This window comes from Triticum aestivum, chromosome 2B (genome assembly GCF_018294505.1).
Source record: "Triticum aestivum cultivar Chinese Spring chromosome 2B, IWGSC CS RefSeq v2.1, whole genome shotgun sequence".
Taxonomy (NCBI): Eukaryota; Viridiplantae; Streptophyta; class Magnoliopsida; order Poales; family Poaceae; genus Triticum; species Triticum aestivum.
The window spans coordinates 144,624,147-144,637,111 of NC_057798.1; the positions used below are offsets into that span (position 1 = coordinate 144,624,147).

Here is a 12,965-nt window from a genome sequence, read left to right on the forward strand (position 1 = left end):
CTCTCGGCCGGCGCACCGCTTCAATGCCGGCGCCAGTGAGAGGTCGCGTCCGCTCTGGCCGGGCATGAATGCGGCACTGACCGTTTCGGGGCGGGAAGCACGCGCGGGTGATGAAGAGGGTTCGGGTTGGTCAGGACCGGCCGTGGCAGCGGTCCGGACGTGCGCAAACAAGAGATGTTGTACGTTAATATTGCTGCGTATATAATTAACAACATAAATAATGTGCCAGTTGGACAAATATGATTGGAGATGGAGATGGAAATGGAATTTTACGTAAACACGGATATGCATGTCTATGTCTATGTGTGTGTGCGCGACGACTCTCGCGACCTGGAAGCAGGGGCGTGTTTTTGATCAAGTTTTCTTTCTTGGTACGTTAGAAAATCAGTTTGTCCAATTCACATCTAGATGTTATTTAAGGATATCACATCTAAGCTCCCACAAGTATATAATGTAGCAACAAGAAACAAAAAAACTAGGACGAAAAAAAAATAGACCACAAACAGAGTGGACATCAACTTAGATGTGACATAACTATGTCACATCTAGATGTGTCCTAGACAGACCCTTAAAAAATTGTCAGCCAGTTTTCGTTTCTTTTTTCCGGGAACGCGCGTATTCTATTTAAAACCACTGCTATGGAGAGATTTTTTTACTCCATTATAGCCTCTTGTTTGATAGAGTTTCTCGCGTCTCGCTCTCTCACCCTCTCCATATCAAAACAAAATGACAGTGTCCAGTCTATCTCTCTCCTCACCGGTGGTCACAGATCCGGCCGAATCCCGTCCGCTGCGGGAGGTGAGGAGGTGCAGCATTGACGTTGTCGCCATCGGCGACGGAGGGGAGCCAATGCGCACCGTCCTCTCGGAGCCGGCGCTGGCGCATACGAAGATCTTCCGCGCCCTTGTTCGCTGCCGTCGTGTGGGCAGATCCCGCCCGCCCGCCTAAACGACATCTCGCCCACCTGAGGTATAACTTCTTGTACTGGTCCAGCTCCCCAGGTCGCTGCGTGCGGGTTTTCTTCTGTGCGACTACTCCCCAGCTCCCCATGCATAGTAGCTAGGGTTCGTCGGCTGGTCCAACATCACCTACTAGTACTATTATAGAGGAAATGCCACTCGAAAAGTTGTCTTGATTTATGCCTCGGTGGAGGTATACATGTTGTTTCGACAAAAAGTACATGGTGGTTGTGCGGTCATTGTCCATATGGTGGTAGTACTATCACTGGTTAAATGAAGAAATGCTTTTTTTCTCGGGTATCCTGGTTTAGTTCCCATCAAGATATAATTATGATGCTTCTGTTTGTTGGTGTACTTTTCATTAACCCTTTTTTATATTTTTGGAAATAGCGATGCGTGTCTCCATACCCGGGCATGTCTTCCTCAATTTTAGTGGAACTACACAAAATTGGATGGCCATTGTTGTTCCGCCTCATTGTCCTCTGCCATGTGGTTCTTCCTTCCTCGATCTTGATTACTGAGAAGAAACAGACCACAGTGAGGATTTGTCGAGCTTCATAGGTGCCTCACCCAAACTTGATGCCAAATGAATGATGCATCACCATGATGACCTATCGATGCTCATGGTCGCGCCTCATGGTTGCGTCGGCTGGTGAAGCTGATCGATTTTCAATGAAAAACAAGCTGTCTTCCATCAGTGCTCTTTGCTTGTTACGCACAAAGATGATATCCTTCGTCAGTTCACCTTGGTTGCGTTGGAGGCGCAGTCGTCTTTCACGTTGGTGCAATTTTATCACACAATTGGCTATGAACCAAATGTTTCCTCGAAGAAGGATCGACGTTGATACTAAGAGCATAAGTTTTGTATTGATTTCTAAGCCTTCTCACAACTTTTTCTCCAGCTCCCCTGTAATTTTATTTGTCCAGCTATTAACTTTGACTAGTTGAATGCCCGTGCGTTGCCACGGACATACGAAGTATGATGTGAAAAGATTACTCGACAAAGTCATAGCATGGACTTGGATATTTTAAATGAGTGCTTTTTATGGAATATATTTCGACAAAAGAACAATGTCAAAGGTAATTCAAAATCTATGAACATGGACAAACTTGTTTTTAAATGTAGATAATAACTAAATCATCCGTGAAATTAGTACATCCCTTAAAACACCATAGATACAAACAAACATGACGAAACAGTCATCTACATAGTAGATACAAACCAAGTACGTGATAACTACACTTGCAAATTGAAACACACAATCATGCGTAATAGACATAACCAATGTCTACTATCTGTACTACATGCGGCGAGCTTTCTTGATAATTATTTTATTTTTCACATGGAAAAATTTATGTATCATAAAAACTAAACAGAAACATCACTCGAAGAAAGACAAGATAGTAACTTGGAATAAATAAAAAAGAAAATTGCTCCAGTAGAAGCATATGCAGAGCGATACGTACAATCATCTATATAAACTGCTTGCTGATAATTAAGCGCAAACCAGGCCGTGGCCGCCTGGTCCGCTCGATTGTCAGGCAACGGCATATCCCATGTTCGAAGTCCCTGTACGCTGACTTCCTGATATTTTTTGCAAGTATTAATTAAAATCAAGGGGTATATTTTGCGAGAATTAATTAAAATCCAGAGGCATTCCTGTAAAATACAACATGCATAGCTCACAACGCGCGTAGGCAACCATTGATATGTGGCCCAGCGACAGACTGGAATGCCACGCGGGAACTCGATACGGCGGCATACGTCCAGAGGCACCGTAGACAAGTTACGACATCACTTTTGTCAAGTTTAGGCACCAAACTAACCGCGCCGGACAAGTTAGGACACCTGTAGTGTATTTAACTCTATCAATTATCATTAGTCAATTCTATATATCAAGATTATCTCTGTGTTAGTAAGTATTATACGCCTGCATACCTACGAAAGTGTTTTTTGGACATCTCTGGACTTCCTGGAATTCATATATACAACTATGATTTAAATAGAGGTATAATTTTTTTTCAGTGAGCAGTATCATAATTCATATGCAACATGCAAAATAAAATGTTAAAAGGCCTACATCTAAGATTTTTGATAGCCCTGACAACCGTCTAAATACCTCGGTTCTATTCCATTGACCCAAAATAAATGTCTCAATTTTATACTCCCTCCATCCGAAAATACTTGTCTTCAAAATGAATAAAAAGAGATGCATCTAGAACTAAAATAAGTCTAGATAAATCCTCTTTTATTCATTTTGATGACAAGTATTTCCGAACGGAGAGAGTGCTAACTTTAATACAAAATTGTACTAAGATTGGACATTTATTTTGGGACGATGTGAGTATATGCTACTCCAATCTATATAAAATATAGAGCCTTGTGACAAAAAACTGGAGTATTCTACATCGGTGACTCTCAGTCTCACTTTCTTCTCACGGCTCACCCCTTTCCCCTTCAGCTAGCCACCCAGCTCCCCTCATCCTCTGTGCAGCCGCCGGCGCATCACGGCGCGCATCCGCACACCGTGTGGTGCGAGGCACCCATCCCAGCCCAACTTCCCACCCCCCCCGCCTCCGCACCATCCCTACCGCTTGCTGCGCCGTCGCGAGCCTCCCGCACCCGCCCCCATCACTCCCTGATGTCCGGCGAGATCTGGGGGGCAGCGCTCTCGCGGACGCGCGCGCAGTCTGGGCGGCGGCATCCACCGCGCGGCGCCCCTGCCCCGCGTCCCCCACCCCGCGCCGCTCCGCTCCGCTGCGATGGTGCCACCGGTCGGAATCTTCTGGTGGCAACGCCCGGCGACAGGCGCACGCCGTGCAGCGCGAGGAGACCCTGCAGCAAGCCGTGCTCGCCCGGATGGGCGGAGATCGAGCAGGAGTGGATTCCGTGGTGCACGACGACGCCGACGGCTTCTCTTCGCCACCGAGCTCTGCTCCCCTCCCTCTGCGTCAGAATCAAGGTGCCCACGGATCTTCTTACCTTGTCACTGTCGGCTCCCCCCTCTCCCTCCACGTTCTGCATTGGTAGCTGTGTTGGATGTACACAGTTTGAACGCTTGCTAGATGATTAGTAATATGTATACGGTTAGGATTAAGTTGTTTATTTTGTGAGATGAGGATACAACTTTTTCTCGGGGTTGTTTGGATTCAGAATTTTAGCCAATTATGCTTCCATAAACTCGTTTGAAGGCCTAACAACCTGAAATTAGTTAGCGTAAAAAAGTATAGTTTTTTTAGGGGCAGAACAAGTAAAACTTTTTTTTTGAATATTCTCAAGATTTGAAGACAATTAGACACACTGAACTGGTTCCTAGTTCCTACATCAGGACTACTACCAAATGACGAACTAAAATGCCATGGTAGCATCAGCCTTATTATTCTTACTCTGTGGGATTTTTCACCGGTGCATGCAACTACACCAGACCCTGGCAACTGCAGCATTCGCACTTGACCAAAGAAGCTCCGCTTTTTTCACGCGGAGAACAAACCATATGGCTCGCCCCAACCATGGTGCAAGTTCATCTGAACATGATCATGCCGCTCGCAAAGTGGAGTACAAGCGCACGACGACGTTTACTCCAATGGTCACTGCAAAGATGATGGCGAGAATGGCCATTGAAGCAGCTCTATGATCCATGGTCACCACGGCTACACCCTTTGCTGCTGCCTTCTTGCTGCCGCCATCTTGTCCAAGCTTCATCCCTGTCTCATTCCACCCCGTGTTCGTTGGTCTCTTCTTCTCTGCTGGTTTAAACAGAGCTGGCAGTGAAGGACATGCGGGTGAGTTGATGGGCGCGACCCGCTCTTGTGCAGGCGGTTTCTGCTTCGACACATTCTCCACTGTTGCTGTTTCGGTCATGGTATCCACTTTCAGTTGCTCTGAGATCTGTGACTGATGCGCTGTCATCTGTGTTGATGAGGTCTGTTGATCACCGCCATGGCCGTGCCCGATATGTTCTTCATGGGTGATCTCCGGGCTATTGATGGGAAGGAAGCTTTCATCGGAATTCTTCACACCTTCGGTGGCATTTGGTGTGACCTCATTCTCGACGCAGCTCTTCACTGAATTTTGGTCAGGATTCTTCATATCTTCACTGTCCGGATCATTAATGATCTCGGCACTTTCCTGGCTTGCGTTTGGATCCAAATTATCTGTAGGTTTGCTATCCAATTCATCAGCAAGAATTTCATCCACCTGCTCCTGAATCTCTTGAAGCTCCTCTACTTCCTTACCATCCAACCCATCAGCTTCAACCTCTCTAACCTCCCTGCCCAGATTCTCATCAGATTGATCAGACTTCTGTTGCTCCTTCTCCACGACCCCGCCATCCAGAACGTCGTCCTCCTTGCCGCAGCGGTCCTTCTTGGCGCCCTTTCCGTCACCGTGGCGCCGCCACGCGACGACGGCGGCACCGGCGATCGCGCCCCCGACGAGGAGCAGCGCCCCGACGCCCTGCGGCGTGCCGACGCGCGCGCACATGCGGGTCCTCATGGCGCCGCCGCGCCTCGCCACCTCCTCTCGCGATTCTTGCGCGGTGCAAAGATCAGAACAAGTAAAACTTGGTTTTAGTACAACAGGAAAAGTGGGTTTTAGTAGTTTTTCTATAAACCATTTTAGTCCTTCCTATTCAGAAAGGCATGGCTTGAAACTTGCAAAAAAAAACTGTGGTCAAAGAGGCTAAGCTTCCTTTTCCTGGAGAGTCGACATGCCAATCCTGATCAAATTTCGAATTGTACCCCCCGCATACACACACAATGCATTACAACAAAGTAAAACTGAACGAGAGAATCATACATATTTATGAAAGGTAACCTGACATAGAAGTCATCACTCTCTAATGATGACAATCATACTGATGTACCAATTGTAAAAAAAATGCAAAGCTGGGTCTGCATCTTTTCGCAAATGAGGTCCTTGCCATTTCGCAGGTTAGCGGTGCTTGTATTCAGAGTCTAATATAACTCTTTCAGCAGTGAGCACAATGCTCTTGCTGAATATTTTGAGGGTTGATCTTTCTAATCCTGTACATGGCACTTTGGAATCACCGTCTGCAATGAATCTTGAGGCCTGAGATTGAAGTTTAAGAACGTGTTAGAATTTAAGGACACCTGTGTGCTAAATCCTTCAATAATAGAGATAGTAGAGATGTGAGGGGCTCACTGATGGCAAACTCAGCTTGAGTTTGGGTTCTTCATAAAATATCAGAAACATAGTTTCAAATCCATGTATTTCTAACGAGAGATTCTATGCAATTGAAGTTTAAGCCAGTTTTTTTATTGCTGTATGATATTACATGCCTCAGGTATTTACCATATTAAAAAGCATATGCCTTAGAAAGAAATATGATACCTTAGTGTTTTTGTTCTTCTTTAGCAAGTCACTGTCCAAGCATCTTCCTCCTGCATCTGTTTGGAATTTCACGCTATCTCTTGTTATTTCCAGCTTAAACAGGTGCATCTTCGAGCAAGTATATATAGTACGGGCAGATGTCGCTAAAGGAATAATCATGGTTTCTGAAAACTGACTATGCTCCCTTGAGTACTATGTAGCAACAAACTCAGGTTAGTGTGCATTAAGATCTAATATAGTTATGTGGTTATAATGCATAATTGAACATACTATACCTTGAGTTGCTATAATTTGATCCAGCAAATTCATGTGCTAAGGACTTCCTTGTAGACTATGTTCTTCATGGTCATTAAAAAGGGCTCAGATCTTTTTCGCTTATTTGAATTCTTGATTTGTTCCTTGCCCTTGCCCTTACCCTTACCGTTGCCATTGTCCTTGATGGCGAGAATCTTAATATTCCTCTTTGCGGTGGCTCTAGACAATGCGACGTAGAGCTGACCGTGAGAGAATATCGGGTCCGGTAGGTACACCCCGACAATCGGGATGGTCTGCCCTTGCGCCTTGTTGATTGTCATGGCAAAACTGAGCCTAATAGGGAACTGCTTCCTCTTGAACTTGAAAGGAAATATATCGTCATCGGATGGGCAGAGAGGTATCCGAGGAAGGAACACCCTCCTACCAGCATGTTGTCCTAGCACGATTTCTGCGTCGATGGCGTTCCTCTGGAAACCCCGGACCACAAGCCTTGTGCCGTTACACAACCCATTAGCTGGATCAATGTTTCTCAACAGTATAACGGGGCAATTTATCTTCAGTTTGAGCGCATGTGGAGGCAGCCCGTTGGGAGTCTGGTTGTTCAGGAACTTGGGGGCATAATAGTCGTGTGGATCATCCTCTGCAATATCAAAACTGTGGTAGATCTTCTCTTCGCCCTGGAAGCGCTCTATCATGCGCGTGTTTATCTTATCAACGTTGTCGTTCTTGGTGGAGAGGATCGCTCGAGATGTCATGTAATTTGGATCAGCCATGTTGTCGTCCAGAGCAGGAAATACATGGTCGATTAGCTTCTCTAGGTCAGCGCCGTCTCCTGTTGGCGGTACACAAATATCTTCGGGGAGCCTTATGTTGCCTTCCTCGTCAGTTTCCTCGGTCCCATTACCTACCCGTAGCAAGTAATATGCAAACCACGGGTCGTTATGCGCCCTCATGTTGGTGACGAGCCTTAGCTGGCGCATGCCGTTCCAAAGGTACGAACTCCGCACGGTAGCATCGATTATCTGACCCCGTGACCCCTTCCTGACGACCGGAAGCACCTGCCTGAAGTCCCCACCGAACACGACTGTCTTTCCCCCGAATGGTCGGTCCCGTCGGCCCATGATGTCCCGCATGCTATTGTCTAGTGCCTCAACCGCTTGCCGCTTTGTCATGGTGGCCTCGTCCCATAGGATGAGTGAAGCCATGTGCAGGAGCTTGGCCGTCCCACTTTGCTTCGTGAAGCTGCACGACCCCCCATCTTCAATGCTGAGTGGGATCTTGAACCTCGAGTGGGCTGTCCTTCCTCCAGGCATGATGGAAGCCGCGACGCCTGATGTCGCTGTAGCTAGTGCAATCTTGCCCTCGCCTCGAACCTTTGCGAGAAGTGACCTATATAGGAAGGTCTTCCCGGTGCCTCCCGGGCCATCGACAAAGAATACACCACCATCACCAGCATCAACTGCTGCCAGTATCTCGTCGTATGCAAGCCTCTGCTCAGGGTTTAGCGAGGACGCCAAATCAGCATCGTTCGCGTCAACCTCGATGGCGGACTCCTCGGTGACTTCTCTGGCCTCACCTCCAGTAGTGTCATAGGTCTCGTCGATGTCCGGAAGAGGGAACAACGCTATGTCTTTGCCCATGGACTGTAGCATGCCCCTGATGTCAAGCAACACCATATGCTCCACTGCCTTTGAGCACGCATGTGTTCGACGGTAGTCATTAGACATCGCGTCTAGGTGCCTATCCCATAGACCGCGCACGTCACCTGGCTCGCAGAATACCAAGATAGTTGCAAAGAGCCTCCTAAGTGAGGCTGGCATCGCGAACTGTGTTGACTCTATAAGACACTCGTCAAGCGTGTTGTCGGCCTCAATAAAGCCCAATCTCTCGGCAGCCTCACGGAAGCTATCACATAGCACTCCGTCCACGGTCCGCAGGTCCTCGAAGGATGTCTTGCCTGGTACGTGGTTAAGCACCACTCGCAGAAAGTACCGCTCCCTCTCGGCTGGATGGGCTGACATGATTCGACCTACTTGGTGCTGCTTTTCTCTCGGCCTCCAGTATTTCTGTCGCTGCCATGTGAAACTTCCCGGAAAGTCCTTGTACAGGATATCCCGAGCCCACACGTGCTGCTGATTAGCGAGGAAATACTCTGTCAGCATTGACTTAGATGCAGTATCACGGGCGACGACATCGGTCAGGTCCTCTCCTGCTTTGAACGTGACACTATTCATATTAGGGAGATGAAGCGGCAACTGTAGGACCGACGGGAAACTCTCAGAAAGGTTGAAGCCGAATATCCTCCACATCGCCTCCGGTGGAGTAACCCATCTCGCATCAACGTACCTTTTAATCTCGTCTACAACCCCGTTGTTGTCAGGCTGGTCAATGCTGAATGAAGCTCGATCGTGACCCTTGTATACGTATTTGTAAAGGTACTTGATGGCCTTGATGCTGGAGCACACCTCGACATTTATGTGGCAGTTGAACATCCACAACAGATAAGGGTTGTAAGGCACGACCCATCTGTTATCCAGCATTTGACGACGGACCTTAGCCTGACGACCATCGTCTCGCCATCGATAAACCGGGTATGAATCCTTCCCCTGTAAGGTGTTCTGGTTGAACGATCGTGGGTACTTGCTCTTGCACTTCAAGTCTTGCATGCACACATTTTTGGGATTAAGATTGCCACATGGGCCGTGCATCATATGCTTCACGACCATGGCATAGAGCTCTGGATACTTATGCCTGTCCGGGAGCTCTGCAGATATGACGCGGTCATACTGCTCTGGCATCACGAGTTTATAATTTGAATTCATGATCAGCAAGAAGTGTGCATGGGGGAGGCCCCTCTTCTGGAACTCGACGACATACACATGCGCTACCACAACACCGAGGATGTGCTTTTTGAGCAACATCTCTTTCATGGTCTCTAGCTTGGCCCTGAACACGCGTGCGACAAGATCTGGTCGATCCTGGGGTGTCTGTCCAAGAAGCAGCTCATTCAGTATCTCCTCCCAGCTAGGATTGCATGTCATAGTCAAAAAGATGTCAGGCTTCCCATATGTCTGCACCAGTGCCATGGCATCCATCTGCCTCCGCTTCATGTCTCGGTTGCTTCCTTGATGCGTCCCTGGCAGCACGATCCTCTTCCCAACAGCGCTCGCCCGCATCTCCCCAACCGCGATGCTATCCACAAGGCCTTGGTATAGATCGGCACGTATCTCTCTCTGGTGGTCCCTGATCCACTTTAGCCTACATCCCTCAATCTTGATGAACATGTCGACACCCCACTGCTGAAACAGGCGTGCTCCGTGTAGTATGGGGTTGAATATCGCAGGGCGCGTCTGTAGTCGGTAACAGTAGTAGTCCCTGACAGAGACACACAACCGGCTGTTCCCCTCTGTGGAAAGACGTGAAAGAAGAAGGTTAGGTACCATATGGAAGGATAGAGAACTTTTTCTGGCATATAAGCATAACAACCAGGCGCACCTGAATCATTATCACGGTTTCCTCTTGGTTGTTGTGCAACCTCCCAAGGGACATTGTGCTTAGGGATATTTGGATGCCAACCAAGCTCCCCCCTTGGAAAAAAGAGGGGATATGAGAGCGGGTCATAACAGCCATCTGTGGCATGTATACTATACTTCTCGTTGTTGTCCCCATAGAGTGTAATGTTGCGGTTGAACCTGTTTGCTAGATCGCTTCCCTCGACCCAAATTGCAGCCACCTCAGATGACACGGGTCTATTATATCTTCGTTGGTCTAGCTTCTGGTCAATGTTGAGGTCTATCCGGTACTCCTCGAGGTTTTCCTTGTGGGCACCCAAACTCCTAAACTGTTGGGAGTAGGGGTTTTCCCTCAGGACGTCCACTAACTTGCTGACAACGTGCTGGTCCAATTGCTTGGTGGCCTCCTTGCGATGGCTTAAGCTGGGATCATCATCGTAGAAGTACAACTGCAGATGTTCAGGGCGAGATCTTGGACCGAACGAGTGCACCTTGTGGTACATAGTGCCATGTGTCCGAAACGTGTACACCCCGGACTTCATGTTTGTGTAGTTGTTGTCTAGGCTGACGCCAAGGGTAGTGAAGGCAAAGTGCCCATTGAAGAACCGAATGCTCTCTCGGAAATGCCGAGAGTCTGCATCCGCGCTTGACCATAACCTCATCAGCTCTGGGATAGGCTCGGGTTCATCTAGCTCAATCTCCCCGTTCCTACAACAGAAGCCGGCGGTCTCGTACTGGAACTTCTTGGCCTTGTAATGCTTGCAGTTTGCCGCATGCTTCAGGATGTGTGTGCTATCTGGGATGTTCGAGTAGACATAGTCGAAAGGATCTAGGTCGATAGATCCCGTGTTGGAGGATTCTACGGGCTCATCGAGGTCCGTGCTATCAGTGTCGGATGCTGCAAGCATTGTGGAGATATAACAAGTCACGATGGGATGCACATCATAAACCAATAATATAGAGGGATGAGCAGCGAAAGGCGCCTCGGAGTACCTTCACCGGCAAATAGGTAGTACTCATCATCCATGAGGTCACCGGAGAGGGCATTCTCGTCCATGATGCCGCTAAGGAAGGCCTCCATGTCAGCTGTAACATTGTTGAGCTAGTAAGTAATGGTTTTTATTGTGAGTGCACACCAGGAGGGGAGTAAACATGAGAGGGTTACCATTGGTTCCGATGGTGTACGATGGCATGCTTGATGAAGGGGAGGAAGCTGGTGAAGCAACTCCTGTGGGCGGTGCTTCTGAGCTTGTTGCTGCTCTGTTCACATCTAAGGTACTTGCATCTGGGCCTGGGGGCCTCCGCTTTTTTTGAAAGCTTGCATTACGACGATCTAGCAACGCTGACTTCTCACCTTCTGGTATGCTTTTCCCGTGCGCTCTTCGTTTTAAGGCACTCCCTTGAATGTTCTTTGCTCTAATACTTTGTTTGTGAGCTCGCTCCCGAGCCCTACGCTGTGCTCTGCTCTCCTGCCTCTGCTCACGGGCTTGATTCTGCTGGTCGTCTATTTGGTGACCATTGGTTTGCTGCGAGGGATTTATGAGTTCGCTGGGGGCATCATTATCATCCAGGGCACGACTAAGGTACTCACCTGCACCATTGTGGAGCCGTTAAATACTGGTTCAATGCACATGGACACAACAAGTAGAGTAAAGATGGAAGGATTACCGTCTGGTTCGAAGTTGTTCCCAGCCTTACTCGCAAACCGGGGGGCAGGGGCAGGAGCTGAAGCTTCGGATTCTCTGAATGCCAATGCATGAGTGCTCGACATCAGGTTGGGTGTAGCTAAGATATCTGCATCAGGGCACGGCATTGTGATGGATTCAGCGCAAGGGGTGTTGCGCCTAGCCGCGAGTCTCTTCTTGCGCTGAGCTAGCATGTTCTGCTTCTCCTTAGGTGATATGTTTTGCAGACGTGTTCTTCGGAGGGCGTTTGTCTCTTGCTTTTCATGGACTGACATATTTTGGTAGGCCGCCCTTCTAAGGGTGTTACTCTGTTGCTTCTCCTCTGGTGTCATTCGTTGCCTGGCTTCTCTTTGATGGGCAGTCCTCTCCTCCTCTGTTTTTTTCCTAGCTTCTCTGCGACGTGCATTGATTTCCTCCTTCTATTTAGGTGTTAATCTATTTCGCCGTGCTATATATTGGTCTCGCCTTTTCTGTTTTCTATCTGATTTAATGATATCATTTGAAGCAATGTGCTCGGGGACATTGTCTTCAGTGTCGAGTCCAAGTGCTATGTCCGTACCAATATTATGATCAATGCTTCTCTCTGTTCCTCGAAGTGATGCATGGTGATCATAGTAAGTGCCTTCACGAGAATGATTTCCTAAAGAACCATTTTGTTTTAACAAATGTATAAATGCAAACTGAAAAAAGTCGTGTGTAAGGGCGATACCGATTGATGTTTCCACATGCGGCACTGGCTGAAAGGCCTTGAGATTGCTGGCTATAGGAATCATCATAGGCAGTTGCGTGGGCACATTGTCATCATCATCGGAAGATGAAATGCTGTAGTTAGTAGTGCCTGTTTGTTCGCGTATGAAAAAACCAGATGGTGGTCGGTGTGTATTCGTGAGTTGTGATCTGGGTGTCCTCTCATATTCGACAACTGATAAGATTAATGTAAGTTAAGTTGTGAAGCTTATTGAATACCTTATGTGCAGACATGTGATTGGCATACACATACCTTTTTTTCCTTTATCATAGAGATGCTCTCTGTCCTGTGACATCTTTCTGTCGTATAGAAGCTTAAACAAACCTGCAGTCTTATTGCATTAAAAAATGATATGAATTGAATTACAAAAATGATATGACCTCTGGTGACTCATTTAACAGGCTTTTAGGACTCACTTGTTCATTTTCATAGACATGTTCTTCGCATATGGTT

At 47.6% G+C, this 12,965-nt stretch overlaps 2 protein-coding genes across 2 annotated transcripts; one reads left to right on the plus strand and one right to left on the minus strand.

Moving 5' to 3' along the window:
* The first annotated feature begins 1,972 nt into the window (after positions 1–1,972).
* LOC123039121 (uncharacterized) lies at positions 1,973–9,358 on the plus strand. Its single transcript, XM_044462406.1, has 3 exons — positions 1,973–2,039; positions 3,422–3,922; positions 6,406–9,358. Exons 1-3 carry the CDS (start codon positions 1,973–1,975, stop codon positions 6,408–6,410), a joined length of 573 nt encoding a protein of 190 aa, XP_044318341.1. The 3' UTR covers positions 6,411–9,358.
* LOC123043960 (uncharacterized) lies at positions 4,394–5,519 on the minus strand. Its single transcript, XM_044466576.1, has one exon. The coding sequence runs from the start codon at positions 5,452–5,454 to the stop codon at positions 4,495–4,497; it is 960 nt and encodes a 319-aa protein (XP_044322511.1). The 5' UTR covers positions 5,455–5,519; the 3' UTR covers positions 4,394–4,494.
* Positions 9,359–12,965: the final 3,607 nt, after the last annotated feature.

Coding starts and splice junctions, on each gene's coding strand:
- LOC123039121 (XM_044462406.1), top strand. CDS start 1,973: ATGGACTTGGATATTTTAAATGAGTGCTTTTTATGGAATATATTTCGA. Junction 2,040..3,421: donor ACAAAAGAACAATGTCAAAG/GTAATTCAAAAT, acceptor TTTCCCCTTCAG/CTAGCCACCCAGCTCCCCTC.
- LOC123043960 (XM_044466576.1), bottom strand. CDS start 5,454: ATGAGGACCCGCATGTGCGCGCGCGTCGGCACGCCGCAGGGCGTCGGG.